Source organism: Equus quagga, chromosome 3 (assembly GCF_021613505.1).
Source record: "Equus quagga isolate Etosha38 chromosome 3, UCLA_HA_Equagga_1.0, whole genome shotgun sequence".
Classification (NCBI taxonomy): domain Eukaryota; kingdom Metazoa; phylum Chordata; class Mammalia; order Perissodactyla; family Equidae; genus Equus; species Equus quagga.
The window spans coordinates 79,689,770-79,705,255 of record NC_060269.1 but is presented as its reverse complement, the minus strand read 5'-3'; the positions used below and the strand labels follow the sequence as shown (position 1 = coordinate 79,705,255).

General features: G+C 40.9%; 1 protein-coding gene across 5 annotated transcripts in view; it reads left to right on the top strand.

Moving 5' to 3' along the window:
• Positions 1-15,486, top strand: part of BMPR1B (bone morphogenetic protein receptor type 1B) — a 321,441-nt gene that overhangs the window by 295,176 nt on the left and 10,779 nt on the right. For all 5 annotated transcript variants that reach the window (XM_046657287.1, XM_046657286.1, XM_046657285.1 and 2 more), the window contains 3 exons: positions 409-547; positions 5,282-5,474; positions 6,271-6,568. In XM_046657287.1, the coding sequence (XP_046513243.1) occupies positions 409-547; positions 5,282-5,474; positions 6,271-6,568 (630 nt within the window). The remainder of the gene's footprint in view (positions 1-408; positions 548-5,281; positions 5,475-6,270; positions 6,569-15,486) is intronic.

The window sequence follows — 15,486 nt, the reverse complement described above, 5'->3', positions numbered from 1 at the left end:
GATGAGAGAGTTAGCTGTAATGTCTTTTGTAAACCAAAAATTTGCATCTTTATTTAATTAGGGACCTTAAAGGGAAAGATCTTAGGGAATGAGTACTGGAGCTATAAAGAAACATTAAGGGAATGTAACCTGCTTGGAAATAGGCAATTGAAAGGAAGAGAGAAGAAAAATTATACATGATTGAGACTGAGTAAAATCAGGTAATTTATTTTAAAAAATAGGTTAGCAAAATAATTGTGATTTATATTTTGGAAATCATAACTAAGGGTAATAAATACTGAGCATTTAATCTTGTATCATATTTATGTGCTAACATAAAACCTACTGTGATGACTCTTTTTTTTCTCTAGTGTTTGCCCCATCATTGCAGTCTAGTGTCTAAGACTATCTTCCTTTATGCATCTTTAGGTATAAAAGACAAGAAACCAGACCTCGGTACAGCATTGGGTTAGAACAGGACGAAACATACATTCCTCCCGGAGAATCCCTGAGAGACTTAATTGAGCAGTCCCAGAGCTCGGGAAGCGGATCAGGCCTCCCTCTGCTGGTATGAGAAGAGCACATCTTGAAAGTGAAGGAAATGTCTTCTAGGAGGAAATGTCAGTAATGACAGGATTTCATTTTACTGAAGCAGATAGGACAGTGGACAAAGAGAAAGCTCTGTGCAGTCAGTTAGACATCAGATCTCAGATGAGGACTTCCTGATAACATTTTGACATGCTGGGGGTAAGGTGATTGTTTTTTAATGTCAGTATATGGTTACAATCCAGCCCCTCAGACGTTCTGGTAAAGAGCAGATTAGCAAGCATTCAGCGTGGGGCCATCTTCCCTCTGCTTTCAGTAAGGATAGCATTACTGCAGTTTGGCCTGGCTTTTGAAGGCGAAGTATTACAACCAACTGGGACCTGAGTCCTCCCACAAGGGAAGAAGGCTGCATTTCAGCTGGAGGGTTTATGTTTCCCAGTGAAGTCTTGGCTTTTCCATTCAGGAGAGGTTTAATATTTTGGTGGTCAACACTGCCAACCTTGGAGAAAATATATACCGAATCCAAGGCACTTGCTTTAATGAGGAAAACATTTGGTCCCTTTATGGACCATGCAAAAAGATTGTTGGGACTCAGGATGGAAATAACAATTTTAATGAGAAATAGTTTCCTTAATAAACTCTTAAGATAGATTTTCCTAATCTTTATTGTCTGGTTCTGACTGAACATCTTGTTTACTTGATTCCTTTGGTGACTTTTTATTTAGTACTAAAAGTAACATTTTTAAAAATCTCGAGCCAGGAATTTCTTTTATAAATCTTTTTTTATTGATATACAAAAAAGCTGTATATATTTAATGTATACAACTTGAAGAGTTTGGAGGTGAGTATACATCCATGAAACTGTCACCACAATCTAGGCCGTAAACATATCCATCACCTCCAAAAGTTTCCTCCTGCAGTCTTTATTTGCTGCTTATTATTATTATTATTTTATGATAAGAACACAACATAAAATCTGCTCTCTTAGCACATTCTTAAGACTACAATACACCATAGTTAACTGTGGGCACTGTGCTGTGCAGTAGAGCTCTAGGACTTGTTCATCCCGCATAACTGAAACTCGGCGTGCTTTGACTGACATCTTCCCTGGAGTTAATAGACCAGACAGAAAAGCTCTTATGAGGGGGTCATTATGACCAAGCTGATGCCACTTAGGATGTAAATTCCTTTAAGGTAAAAGTTTTTATTATCAAATTGCTTGACTTTTATTTTTAGAATTTAATTAATATATACAAATGCATTTCTTTTATTTAAAAATCTGTATTGTTATACTTTTTCTAAAAAGAAAAGTACAAATATCAAAATCCCCTTTGCTATTAATGAATCAGATACTTATGCTCTTGGAATTGAAAACTATTTTTCTTCTAACCCATCTTTCTTATTACTGTGGAGTTATCTCTCTAAAATTCTTGACCTTTCTGTGTTACTTCCCTGGATAGGACATCCTAATGCCCAGCGGTGTCATGGGCCTCCTTTCCTAGCTGGGCGTGTAAGGCACCCCTCTCCTCCCACCTTTCCCCACCTGCTCCTGAGCTCTAGCATCAGCCTCGAGCAATTGTTTCACAGATACAACATGTGTTTTTAAAGTCCATGTCTTTGCAAATGTAATATCTTTCTGGAGAGTTCCTCAGACTTAAGGCTCAAGGCTACCTCCGTTTTATCTCTATGGCAACTTACCCCAGGCTGAGCCGGTCCATTTATCTTCTGTCGTAACATTCTGCTTATATTACCTCTGCAGCAGTTTAAAACAATGCTGGGACTGGCGTTCGTGCAGCTGTGTCTTTAGCTGTGTCCCCTCTGAAGAGGGGAGACCACATTGTGTTCCCTTTGTGTCCTCAGTAGAGGACCTGAGTGATTAAAGGGACTGCTCAACCATGTGTTTTAAAAAGCTTTCAACTCCAACTTTTAATATCTATGAAAATATCATTTTATTTCTATAATCTAGGTACCAAAAAATAGTGTTTGGCTGTTAAGCATACAGTGGTTAAAGCATCCAGATTGCCAGGATTCCAGTCCTGGCCAGACACCAGGCTTTACAACTGTGTCCTCATTTAATGCTCAGGGCAGCCCTGTGAGGCAGCACCAGAAATCCACCCCGTGTCACACATCGGGACCTGGGCCCAGATGGTCAACTGCTACAGCGTGGAGAAGCCAGGGGTCAAACCCAGATGCTCTGCCTGTAGGATCTCTGCTCTTAATGTTCGAGAGATGTGAACCAAATGTTGCTTAAATAAAACAAAGAAGAGTATTTGATAGGGGCAGGATGGAAAGGAAGAGCCTATAAAACCTAGTTTAGTGAAGAAAAAGTCTCAGTATTAGAGAAGTTATATTTTCAGGTTGTTGATGTTATAATAAATCTCAAAAGACAAGTGTATTTTTAATTTCTGAATATAATTTAGTGAGACTTTTTCTAAGTTATTCCTATTCTTTCGAGCATTGCCAATTTCATCAGTATTTTCATTAAGTTATAAGAAGATATGTTATCATTAGAAAAGAAGCAGATGGAAAACTATTTACATGAGGAAATGTTCCATGGCTTTACAGAAGCAATGCTGTGAATTAAGTATAATATTTCTTTAACAAATGGAGAAAGTCTCCTCTCAGGTCAGTGAGTTAACTCCTTGTGGATTTGGCTCTGAACGCTCAGTGCTCGTGGTGCTTCTGTCCCCTCACGTGGGAATGGACATAGACTGACGGTTTGCTCACAAAGCAGGTTGACTCCTGAAGGGAGTTCCTTATTTCCTTCAGGCTGAGTGGCTTAATGGCATGTCAGCAATGCTTGAATTTTTCAATCTTCTTAGAAAAACTTTTTAAAAAAGACTCTTTTCCCAAAAAGCTTTCAGTCTGATATTAGTGCTGTTAATTGTTCTGGCAATAGCTGGCATTACCTCTTGAATTGATAAAATCGGCCGTCATGCAAAAACAGAACCCATCCTAATTGGTAGACATCTGTGGCAGGCAGAATAATGGCGCCCCAAAATGTCCAGCTCCTAATCCCTAGACTCTGTTATTTTGCATGGCAGAGGGGAATTAAGATCAGTAATCAACTCACCTTGAGATTATTCTGGATTATCTGGGTGGACTCAATGTAATTACATGGTCCGTAAATGTGCAAAAACAAAAAGAAACACTTTGTTTACTTGAGGCAAGGCATATATCTGCAAAAAAGTATGTTCCAGTGTTCTGATCAGATCTTATAAGAGCTCTGTGCTGGGTTCTTTGTGTATATCTCACAAATTATGTAAATAGTCACCACTATTTAGCCCTTTTAGTCATGGAGTTCTTAAAATATTTTACTGTAAGCGCGAATGGGATAAAGAGCATGTATAAAGAGTCATTTAACCGCTATGCCACTTAACTGTCATGTTTTTTTCTCGTTGTCTCTACTACACTCTCTAATTATTCAGAGCTCTCTATAGCTTAGATTTCTCTCCAGCTCTAAGCTATTGTTTTACCTGTCCATTTTACATTTTTTTCAATTGAGACCATGATGGTTTATAACATTGTGTAGTTTCCATTTTACTTTTTCGATTGTGTTAGTTAACTGTTCCACTTCAAAGCGTAATTTTCAATAATTCTTGCTGCTTGCTTGTTTTTCATTCCATCTTCTACTTCTTTACATGTTTCATGTTGCGTTCCTTAGCATTCCGTATCTGAAAATTCCAGTTATCTGTAATCTGAAGATTTAATATCTATTTGGGTTGTTTCTCTTGACTCTCATTTATAGTGGCTATTTCCTTTTGTTTTAAGGAATTTATACTGTGGGATCTTCTTTTCCTCTCTCCTTTCCTTCTCTTGCTCCATTTTCCTTTTTCCCACCGTCACCGCACATCCTCTCAACCCTGCCTCCCTCCCCTCCTTGGAGATTTCTTTTGTGAGCCCGACAATGCATTACAGTTTTTTATTTCTTATATTTTACCCTTGATCAAGTGGTATGGTGGCAAGAGTTCCTTCAGAGTATCTTGTATCTCACCATCGTGATGGAATGAAGTTTTCTGCAAACGATTTCCTCAGGAGAGGATTTGTGTTTGTGTTTGCTGGGAGCCATGGTGAGCTACCAACCTAGGGCAAATTTAGTATCATTTAGTGGTCCCAGCTTCATGCTGGGGTCCTAGTTTCAGTTTCTCTAATTTTAAAGAGTCGAAGTTTGTATTCTGTATCCCAGTGTTGGTGTTATTCCTTCCCCAGACAGCAACCTGGCTTTTGTATATGCTTAATGCTTATCTTTCCCTGCTCTGGTCTCAACTCTTACTGCCCTCTTTCCCTCCCTTCCTCCCTCCGTCCCTCCCTGCTTGGAGATTTCCTTTATTTCTTTGTGTGCCCAACAATGCAATAGACGTTTGTTTGTTATATTTTATCCAAGTGTATAGTGGCATGAGTCCCTTCAGAGTATCTAGTTTGGCACTATAGTGGTGGAAGTGAAAAATATTCTCTTCTGCCACTTAACTGTGAATGCTTTCAGGGTTTTTTCTCTATGAAAGTGGTAATAGGTAGAATGAAATATTTAATAATTTGGAAGCAGTGTTTCAAACATTCAGAATCCACAATCCATCTCAAATACATTTCAAAGAGGGCAGCATGAATTAGTAAATACTAATAACTCATCTATATAAAGAAAAACTACTGACTAAATATATTTTACATGCAGTAATTGTTTCCTTTCTGGAAAAAAAAAAAGATTAAACAAATCTGGAGTGCTGTGAACATACTAACAGAGCGTTTTGGGATTGAACAGGTCCAAAGGACGATAGCGAAGCAGATTCAGATGGTGAAACAGATTGGCAAAGGTCGCTATGGGGAAGTCTGGATGGGAAAGTGGCGCGGCGAAAAGGTAGCTGTGAAAGTGTTCTTCACCACTGAGGAAGCCAGCTGGTTCCGAGAGACAGAAATCTATCAGACGGTGCTGATGAGGCATGAGAACATTTTGGGTGAGTAGAAGTTGGAGAGCAATGTTCAGGGTTTCCTAGCTATCCTCTGTTTTTCTGTTAACCTCTGCGTGTTAACCCATCTGTCTAGACCTGTTATGAAATATAGAGACATTTTCTTCTTGGCACGAGCCCAAGAACGTCATAAGCTTCTAATGGGAGACCTCACAGGAGGAATGACTAAGACTCTTCTACAAAGGAATGGTGGACTAGAAATGGAATACGCTCAAATGTTTTTTTTCTTCTGGGACAGGAAATGTAAATGGAATACCAGAATTTCTTAGGGTTTCTTCGGGATTTGCAGGAGCACATTTTTGTTTAAATGTTGTGAGAAGTTACAGGAATTTTATCTGCTGGGTTTATTTATATCCAGAATTGATTTCCTTTTTATTTTCTCAAGTTAGAAATGATCTAGCTGGAGCATTCCAGGGGAAAGAGGGTAAGCTAATTGTGGAGTGTCTGCCTTGACTCAGGACTCTGTTTTGTAAACAGTGGCTTATGTGTTACTATAATACCATGAACTATTTAATGTTAACTTAAAATAGTTTAAATATCAACTACTGATTGGAAAGAGATCATGTTTTCAGACACAAACTCTTAATGTTTCTCTACCTCTACTGTTTTGATTGCCTCTGATTGGTATTAGTAACTTAATACTGTCATAGGCGTAATCAGAAAACTGAATGAAATGCTACGCAAAAAACCCTATGACAAAGAATGATAGTTGAGAATGTGAATTATTCCTTATAATATTCAGAAAACACTTTGCTCTAAACCTTTCTGTCTTTTTTCCTTTTAGGGTTCATTGCTGCAGATATCAAAGGCACAGGGTCCTGGACCCAGCTGTACCTGATCACAGACTATCACGAAAATGGCTCCCTCTATGATTATCTGAAGTCCACCACACTAGACACTAAGTCCATGCTGAAGTTAGCCTATTCTTCTGTCAGTGGCTTATGTCATTTGCACACTGAAATCTTTAGTACTCAAGGCAAACCAGCAATTGCCCATCGAGATCTGAAAAGTAAGAACATCTTGGTGAAGAAAAATGGAACTTGCTGTATAGCTGACCTGGGCCTGGCTGTTAAATTTATTAGGTTAGTATCATGGTGTACAGTACGCTTTTTATGAATCTTTTCTATCACTTTTTATAGATTATACATTTTGTAGTTCAGAGCTTCTGGGATATTTAGTGGAGGGGGAATTTTATTAGCCTTGACTTTTCTTTGGAGGGAAAAAGAAGAAACATTTTATTTGCAACACAGAGTGTTTGGGTCAGTCCCATTGTTTCTGATGTCATCAGTGAACTGGCTTCCAGACAGTGTTCACATTAAGTTCGCAGCTGTCATGAAGCTATTCAGAAAAGAGGTAGCTAATGTCTGGGATTATGTGATCACAATTCTGTGTGACATTTTTAAGTAGGAGAAGGTTTCGGGAAAGATCTACAGATTATGAAGTGATAAAGACTGTGGTTTTTTTTGGCATGATAAAAGATAGATAACTTGCATAGGTGTTCTATGAAAAATTTAGAAACTAATAAGGAAACACAGCCATGATTCAGCACTATCATATTGTCACTTAAGCAGTGACTATGGCACTGGACACATAAACCAGCACGTGTTATGAACGGTGGTCTTCAGCCCCCTGGGGGCTTCTTGGAGTGACACCTACTGGTCATTCTGCCTTTGCAGAATGGGGAGGGGGTGCCTAATGTTAGGGCTCTCTTTTGCTTACCCTCCCTCTAAGCGAGCAGCTGCTTTTAGCTTGCACATGATTTGATTGAAAGAAATGGTTTCTCTGCTTTGAAAACAAAACCAAATGAGTTTGCAAACCACTGGTATAGAGGGGTCATCATATACCTACGTTTTTAAAAACTCAATTCAGGCTTGGCCTTATTAAGTTGTTGGGCCCTCTTGTGGATTTTTTCCAGATGACTCTGTGGAATATGGAGAAGGGAACAAAGGAAAAGCCGTGTAGATTTAAAAAACTCATGAGAAAGGACTAATGGGTTGGTATTTTGACCCAGAAATGAAGACTGAGGTGTCATTTAGTAATAGGCTCCACATATAGGAAGGCCGTCAGCATTGAGAGGATGGCAAATTGAGGTCCTCCATCTTTCAAAACAAAGCAGGAGGAGATGATTTGTACTATCAATTTAAGATAGAAATATGAAACTCCTGCCAATAAAGATTGTTAAATCCTCGCTCTCATCTGGATTCTTTTTTCTGATCTACAACCTTTTTCAAATCTCCTCTACCAAAAAAATTCCCACGGTGTTTCTCAAATTACCAGCCTCTGTCCTTTTCTCCCCTTGAATTTCTCCAGAGTTCCGAAGAGTAACTGCTTTCCTGATCCAGTAATTCGTAATATCTTGTAATTTGGCTTCTCCTGCATTCCCTTCTGAAGCTCCTTTCCCAAGGGACCCCCCTGCTCTTTGTCACCAGAAGCCTTTCCTGTGGCCGCTCTACTCTCCACAGCGCCCAAGCCCTTCTTCCTTCTGTTATTCCAGGTGCACCTTCTCTCTCTCTCTGGGTTCTGCTGTCTACCTCTTAACTGTTTTCTCCCTGCTATATTTCCTGCTCTCTCTGCTTTCCTTCCTGGTTCCCAGTTTGGGTTGATCCATCCTAAAATGTGAGATGCCACATATTTCCTTTGTTCTCTAAGTTTTTGGTTTGCTCAATTGAATGAATGCTGTCTCCATAATATTCCCACTTGAACTGGGCAGTTTTGGGTCCTCTCTACCATTTTTCTAGACTCTGGAGTAGAGCATTTTGTAGTTACTTCCTCTTTGTCTTTCCCATTTCCAATTTTTTCTACATGCTGCTGCCAGATGTATTTTGAGGAAGATTGTCCCTGAGCTAACATCTGTGCCAGTCTTCCTCAATTTTGTATGTGGGATGCCACCAGAGCATGGCTGCTACCGAGTGGTGTAGGTCCACACCCAGGATCTGAACCCGCAGACCCAAGCCACAGAAGCAGAGCACACTGAACTTAACCACTGGGCCGTGGGGCTGGCCCCCAGATGTATTTTCTTGAAGCATAATTTTGGACATCATCATAACTTCATAGTTTCCCACAGCTTTGGGTTAAAATGTAGTTTCTATTCTGAATATTTTATATGTTCTCATACCTCCAAGTGTTTTTAACTTGGTTTTCTCTTTACCTGAATACCCAACATCCCCTCCTCTATTTAGATAACTGCTACTTATCTTCACAGTATCTTCCTTTGGGACAGCTATTATTATGACCTCACAAATCTGACTTCAGTCAGTCTTCTTATATCCTCCCCGTGACCCTGTGCATACCATCGTGACATTTCTCATGCTGTTGTGCAGTCATCAGTGACTGCTTATCTGTCATTCCCAAGGGAGGCTAAGCTCCATGAAAGTAGATACCGTGTTTTCTCAAATTTGCATCCCTAGTGCCTTTCCCTGGTGCCCCTTACTTAGGTGTTGCTTCAAAATTTTGTCTAACGGATAAATGAATGATTCTGTGTGGACTACAGGATGAAGACACAAAGCGCCTTTTCTTAGCTCCAGAGATCCTACACCCACAGGATTGAGTCTGCCTTTCTAGTGTTATAGCCCACAGACTCTCCAGCGTGCCTGCTTTCTTCTGTAAGACTGAACTCCGTGGGTTTTCTCCACATGCACTTGTTTGCCCCTGCCTTGCTTTCCATGCACAGTCCCCAGCTTGGAATACACGTGCTTCTCCAGGTACCGCAGTCCAATCTCGGAGTTGCCTTTAAGTCACTTTATGCATCCCCCAGCAAGGAATGATGGCATCATCTTCTCTACTCCTCTAGTAATTTCCTGGCTCTTGTCTTCTTGATATTATAATTCTTTTAGTACATGCCTCATCTTTCCTACTAGCCATGGGCATCTTGAGAGCAGCATCCATGCCAAATTATAGGTATTCCAACATTGTTTTCCATCAATAATTGAGAACTCATTTTCTTTCTAGAACTTCAAGTAAATAAAGAAAGTGCATATCTATTACATTCCTGAAACTTAGTTCTGTTTAATGTAAGGGAATGAATTGAATGACCTCTCAAATTTCATGCAAAGCCTGTTTCTAGGAAGTGGAGGGGAATGCTTTAAAGGATAATTCAGAGGTTTATCTGGCATATAATTGACTAGTTCATCAAGAGAGGGAAGATGTGAGGATGCTGGCTCAGATGTGCTGCTGTAATGGTCGCTGGATGCGCAGACCTCACATGGCTAAGGAGGAGCAGCAGGACCATTTTAGCTTTCAGGGCCTCAGTTTCCTCCTCCATTAAATGAGGTTGCATTTGATAATATCAGAGGTCCTTTTCACGTTTTTATTTTCTATGTGTCAAAAGAACTTTGCTCTTCTCAATTTTTGACCCTCACTTTTAAACCTTGCTTTATATGCTTCTTTGGTTTCCACTCTTTTCCTAATTTGGGGTGCATGTGTGTGCACACAGCTATTTAGAGCATTTTATTACAAGAGGGGTCAAAGCTAACCCAGTGTTGAGTTCTCAGACTTCATATGTGAACTTCCTGTGAGAACTTAATCTTTACCCTGATCTCTATATGGTAAGTGTTCTCTCAGGCTTTTAGGTCATTTCTGGGAGGTTCCCAGGGAAGTTGAGAGCCACAGAGAGAGTGGACTGTGCTTTAGAGATTTCCTGCTCATATAAATTTTTTTGTCCTTCATGCGCTCTCTTGAAAATGATGTAAGTGCTGATGCATTTCCTGCCTGCCAGAGATTTAATCCAGGTGATGCTGTGGCAGACGTTACTATTACCCCAAACCTCCCTTTGGAGGAGAAAACAATGACACATGAAATCCTGGAAAGGAACTTAGAGGGCTTTTCACTTTTCACTCTGAGGATCAAGCAATCCCTCTGGTACTTAGGTGTCGGAATAATATATTTTCTTAGGGGGAAAATAAATCCTGGCTTAGAGCTTCTCAGGTATTAAATTTTAAATAGGAAACCTACAATGAAGACTGGGCTGTCACACACATCTCCCAGTTGATGATCATCAAATTGTCCAGGTGAGGGGAGACGGAGGGGCCCAGCCAGGAGGGACTGAATTTCCTCGCAGTCTTTCTGTTGTCATTATTTTGAGCACTGCTTCTGGTTTGTATACTGAGTGCTTTGTTTTTTTTTTTTTTTTAGTGATGTGGCTAAATGACTTGCTAAAGTCACAGACCAAGCTAATTAGTGGCAGAGTCAGCACTCCTAGGCGAGGTTTCTGCAGCCATACCTACCTTCTGTTGAAGACTTTTTAGTTCTAAAATTTTGTTTCTAGGAAGCCCTGAGATCCCTCAGGATTTAATCATAGAAGCAGTGAGTCCGTTGGGAAGTGCTGTGGAAAACTCTCCTCCTTGGTTCCCATCTGACTGGGCAGAGTTCACTGCAGCAGGTCGTCCCGTGGCTGCTTACAAGATGCTGCAGGAACACGAAGGGATGTGCGGCGCCCCTTCTTCTGAAGCCTCGTGATGACCTTTGATGCTCCCAGAGGTCGTTTTAGCCTTTCAAAGAGGTGATGCCATATTTTCCAGCATATGTCTTGTCTAGTTAATTTCCAACATCAGTTGTCAGCCACAGACAAACCAATGGGCTCCCTCACGTGTCTTCTGCCCCCCTGCCCTCTTTCACTGTTCTTTAAAGTTCAGTTCTTATTTTTTAAAAAAAGCTTTTTAGATTATTAAAGGTGTACAGTGTTTGCTTCTCCTCTTTCTCTGTTACCTTTTTATCTCCCTTCTCCCCCTCTCTCCCTTTCCTCTCTGTTTTAGGCATCAGCAACATCCAGCAGAAGACCACCCGCAAGTGTGCAAAGCCTCAGTGAGGGAGAGCCACCTTGCTGGCGCTAACAGCTCAGCTCCCAAGCTGGCATCTCAGGGCCCCGTGGGCTCTGCACGTGGCTCTCATGAAACTCCGCCTTCAGTTGATGGTACAGTGGGAATGCACGCTGTGCTGGACCAAGCAGTGGCTTTTTCCTTTACGTGACACTCTGGAAAGAATTCCTGCTATGGATTTATAATTAGGAAGCTTAATTAACATGAAAGATATTTAATACAAAACAAGGTTAAGACAGATACTATATTTTTAAAGACCCCATTTATTCCCTGCCATCAAAATAAACATCTTTTGCCTGCCCTTCATCCAGTGTGTAGTGGCCGAGAGTATAAGGCATGCCCTATTCCACTGAGTCCTGTGGGGAGCTCAGGTCCAGTCTCTAGTCCACCCAGGATCCTAGCTGGAGGCTCTGCTGGCAGCCTCTTTGCACCCACGGGAGCTCCATGATCCCGTCCGTCAGGGCTGTCACCCCTGCAGTGCACACACGCCACTCTAGGCACCAGTGTCAGACCAAGGGGGACACTGCGGAAAGCCTGCTGGGTCCAGGCAGTAAGGAGGTACACTGTCTGTAGACAGTAAAACTGCATGAAATTAGCACCATGTGCCAAGATTCCCAATGATGTTAGCACTACATCCCCAGCAGGGTGCGTTGCTGCCACCATCCTTTCCTTGGTATGCCATCCTGGCACCTTCAAAAGAGAAGAGGAAGAATATCTTCTCATTTCCTTTCTTTCTTCTCTTCTCTCTCACTGTCTCACAGTCTCAAAGTCTTTGCTCCACTCCCCCTGCCTGAAGCAGTTGCCTTGGGAACTCTCACTTACTTTGTGTCCTTTTGGATGAGAAGAGCCACTCAAAGTGTGTGCACACCAGGAGGCCCTTTGGTCATCAAGGTAGACCTCTTATTCCACTCGGCTGGCATTTTCTTTATCATACCACTGACATCCAAGTGCTTTTGGTCAGAAATTAGAACTTTTGTTTTCATGCCTTTTTAAGTAATCCTAGCTGAGCACACCTTGCATTCTGAGATTCAAGTAAAATTACGCTTTATCGTCCCCAGTCCTCCCAACACAGTCGGGGACGCAGTGTCATCCACAGCGTGTCGGGGCATCCTGAGGAGCCTGTCCTCTTTGCCATACCAGTCTATAGCTCCGCTGTATCTTGTCCCTGTTCCCCATGTCGTAGCTGCTGATTCTGCTCTTCCCAAAACACCATCAGCTCAAGCTTGAAGAGATCTTTACTGGGATATGTTGTAGGGTATTGAATTTAATCATGAAATTCATGCTGTCAGAACAATTTTCCTGATTTTTTGTTCCTTCAGGGCCTTAACATCTTGTCCCAACCCTAGGCCAGAGGGGAGAACCCCTCTTCTCCCTCGCTCACTTGCCCCTTACCCCACCCTCCCAAGTTACTGTTCGTTTCTTCCTCAAGAAAACTTTAGGTGCTTTTATTTTATCCTGTCTGAGCCCTGCTCTCCCTAAACTTCATAAAGAAAAATGCCTATTAAAGTATGATTCTAAAATAGTGTTTTTTCCTAGAGAGGAATTTACCCCAAATCCCTTAATTTAGTTTATTTTGTTCACATTATGTATATATATATATATTTTTCCCCCAATTCTACTTAAGTCTGTATCACACTGGTATTCACATTAACAGGGACAAAAGCCATGTTGGATCTCTTGGAAGTATTAATTATAAAAACATAAATGGGTAAAAGTGCCTGCCCCTGTGATTCCCTAAACCCAGCTCTTCACTCGTGGCCCCTTTGTGCAAATGCATCCCACCCTGCTGCGTGGAGGAGAGAAGAGAGGCCGTGTTTACTCTACCGTGAAGACAGCATCCATGTCTTTGATGCAATATTTCCAGTTCTCCCTGGTGGAAACTCATCTTCTCTGTAATTTTGCCCAGTTTATTTAGACGACTTTTGATCCTCAGACCCTTATGCCTCTAACAAGTGCCTGAATCCTTGAAATGAAAATTTTTCTAGGTCCTCATCCTGCTGAGTTTTTTCATTTATAATATATTTAATTATAATATATTTTAAACATATAGAAAGGTATAAAAAGTAATGAGGCACTCATGTAATACCTTAACATTATCAAATGTTAACAATTTGTCTTATTTTTGCCTCGTCTTTCTTCTGAAAAGAATTCCGATGTTGGAGATAGCCCTGTTGGCATTCTGTTCGTTATTTCACTTTCCTTTTTCCCTCCCAGAAATAACCAGTATCCTGAAGTTGGTATTATCTTTCCTGTACATGACTTTATAACTTGGCTGTGTGTGTGTAGCTGTGCAGTACGTAGGATGAGGCGTGGCTTGGGGTTCATTTCTCTGGCTCTGCCCCCCTTGTGCAGTATCCATCTTTTCTTGCCGACTGTCCTTCTCGCGCCTCCCGGCCCCTCCATGGAAAAGGAAGCGGGGAAAGCTGAAGGAGCGCGCGCCTTGTCTGCCTTCTTTCTCCTTCCGTGACTCTGCCCTCTTCGTGCGTGCTCCGCACTCTCTGACTCTACTTCCTGTCTCTTTTCTTCATTTCTTCTTGCTGGTGCTGTGTTAAATCCCTTTAGTTTCTATTTTTGATCTTGAAGATTAATAGAAGCTCAGTTTTTCTCTGCCCTTATTTGGGAACAGGTAAGAGGATGTTTCTGAAAACCTGAGAGAGAAATGCAGGTTAATTACTTTCAAGTAAGGAAACGCTCCTGAGGGAAGAAGAGACAGAGTTGTATGTCTTGGAGGATCTGATACTTTAGAATATCAGATATGAATTACTTACAGTGAGCGTGTTTGTTGTTTAAATGTACTGCTCAGGCATTTGCCGCTAGGTTAATAGTCATCTCTTACAAAATTAATTTTCTTAACAAAATTCTTGTATGTAATGTTTCATTTTATGGTCTATATATAATAGAGGTTTTTATATTTCTCTTTAAATTATCCATAGCGAAGTTTATTGTAGAAAGACCTTCTCCTCCTTTGGTTTAAAGTATATTCTTTACCTATCATGTGCAGAGCACACTGTGAGTGGAGATGATTGGGGCTGTGTTCCCTAGGGACATACCAAACAATGACAGACGAGTTTACAAGCTTAGGTTGGAAGATGAATATTTATTTATGTACTGCAAAGGAGGATATTTATGCAAATACTCTGAGGTAAGATATTTATTCGAATACTATTAGGAAGACACTTGGGTGGGGAGAGGAAGCGGGGGAGGGACGGGAACATGCTTAGCCCATTTGATGGACAAGCAAAATCCTTGACTGTGTGCTTTTTTTCAGTGTTTGAGGGAATGAGAGGTTAGAGATGAATATGTATATAGTTCAGCCATCACAAGTCTTAATTCCATCATCAGGTAACAGTTACCTTTCAGTTTGCCAATAGGCGTCCATGTCACAAATTTCATTAGCCCTTCCTGACCTCCCAAATCCAAATAAAACATCAGGGAGCTAAGAGTGAGAATGGGAAGGAGTTGCCTAAAGTCTTCATCAGCTGTGGTCAGAGTCTGTCTTTGGCCTACACGCACCCCTTTGGGGCCCATGCTAAGACTGTGCTTGGTTTCCTTTCTCAGTGCGTGTTCTGGAATTAACTTAGGCCCTATGCTCTCTTCTTTCCATCTGCAAGCCCTCATGTTTGTTTCTCTTCATAGAAGCCAGACTTCTCTACCTGGGCCCACCACCGTCTTCCTCTGATGATTCAAAATGATAAATTATAACACACGCATACAACACATTAATGAAATACCACTGTGTGCTCACATAAGAGGTGTCCGCGGGTAGAAGAGGAGGAAAGAAATTACTTTATTCAATTGAAGGTGGAGCTTTTGCAGCATCTTTTAAATCTGATGTTTTTCCAGTTTTTGTTAAGCCTCTTCTTGGCTCACTTTCTTCCCTTACCATTTACTATTTAAATATAAGATGACATTATTCTATTACATCTTGCTGGGAAATACTAAGAATTCACATTCTAACCTCTTTTCCTGGTCTTTGAAAAGAGCCCACAACACTAAGACCTGCATTTACAGATGGTAAGGAATACCAGCTGTTTAGTTTGGGTCATTTTTTAAAATTTACGCTTTAACTTCTATTTTAGGAAAATAGCTCCTTCAGAGTTCCTCCTGGAAGATCGTGAGGGGACTAATGAGTATGCTGGTGACACGTCTGTTGGAATAGCTTCTGATTAAGGATTTTAGCTGGAAGT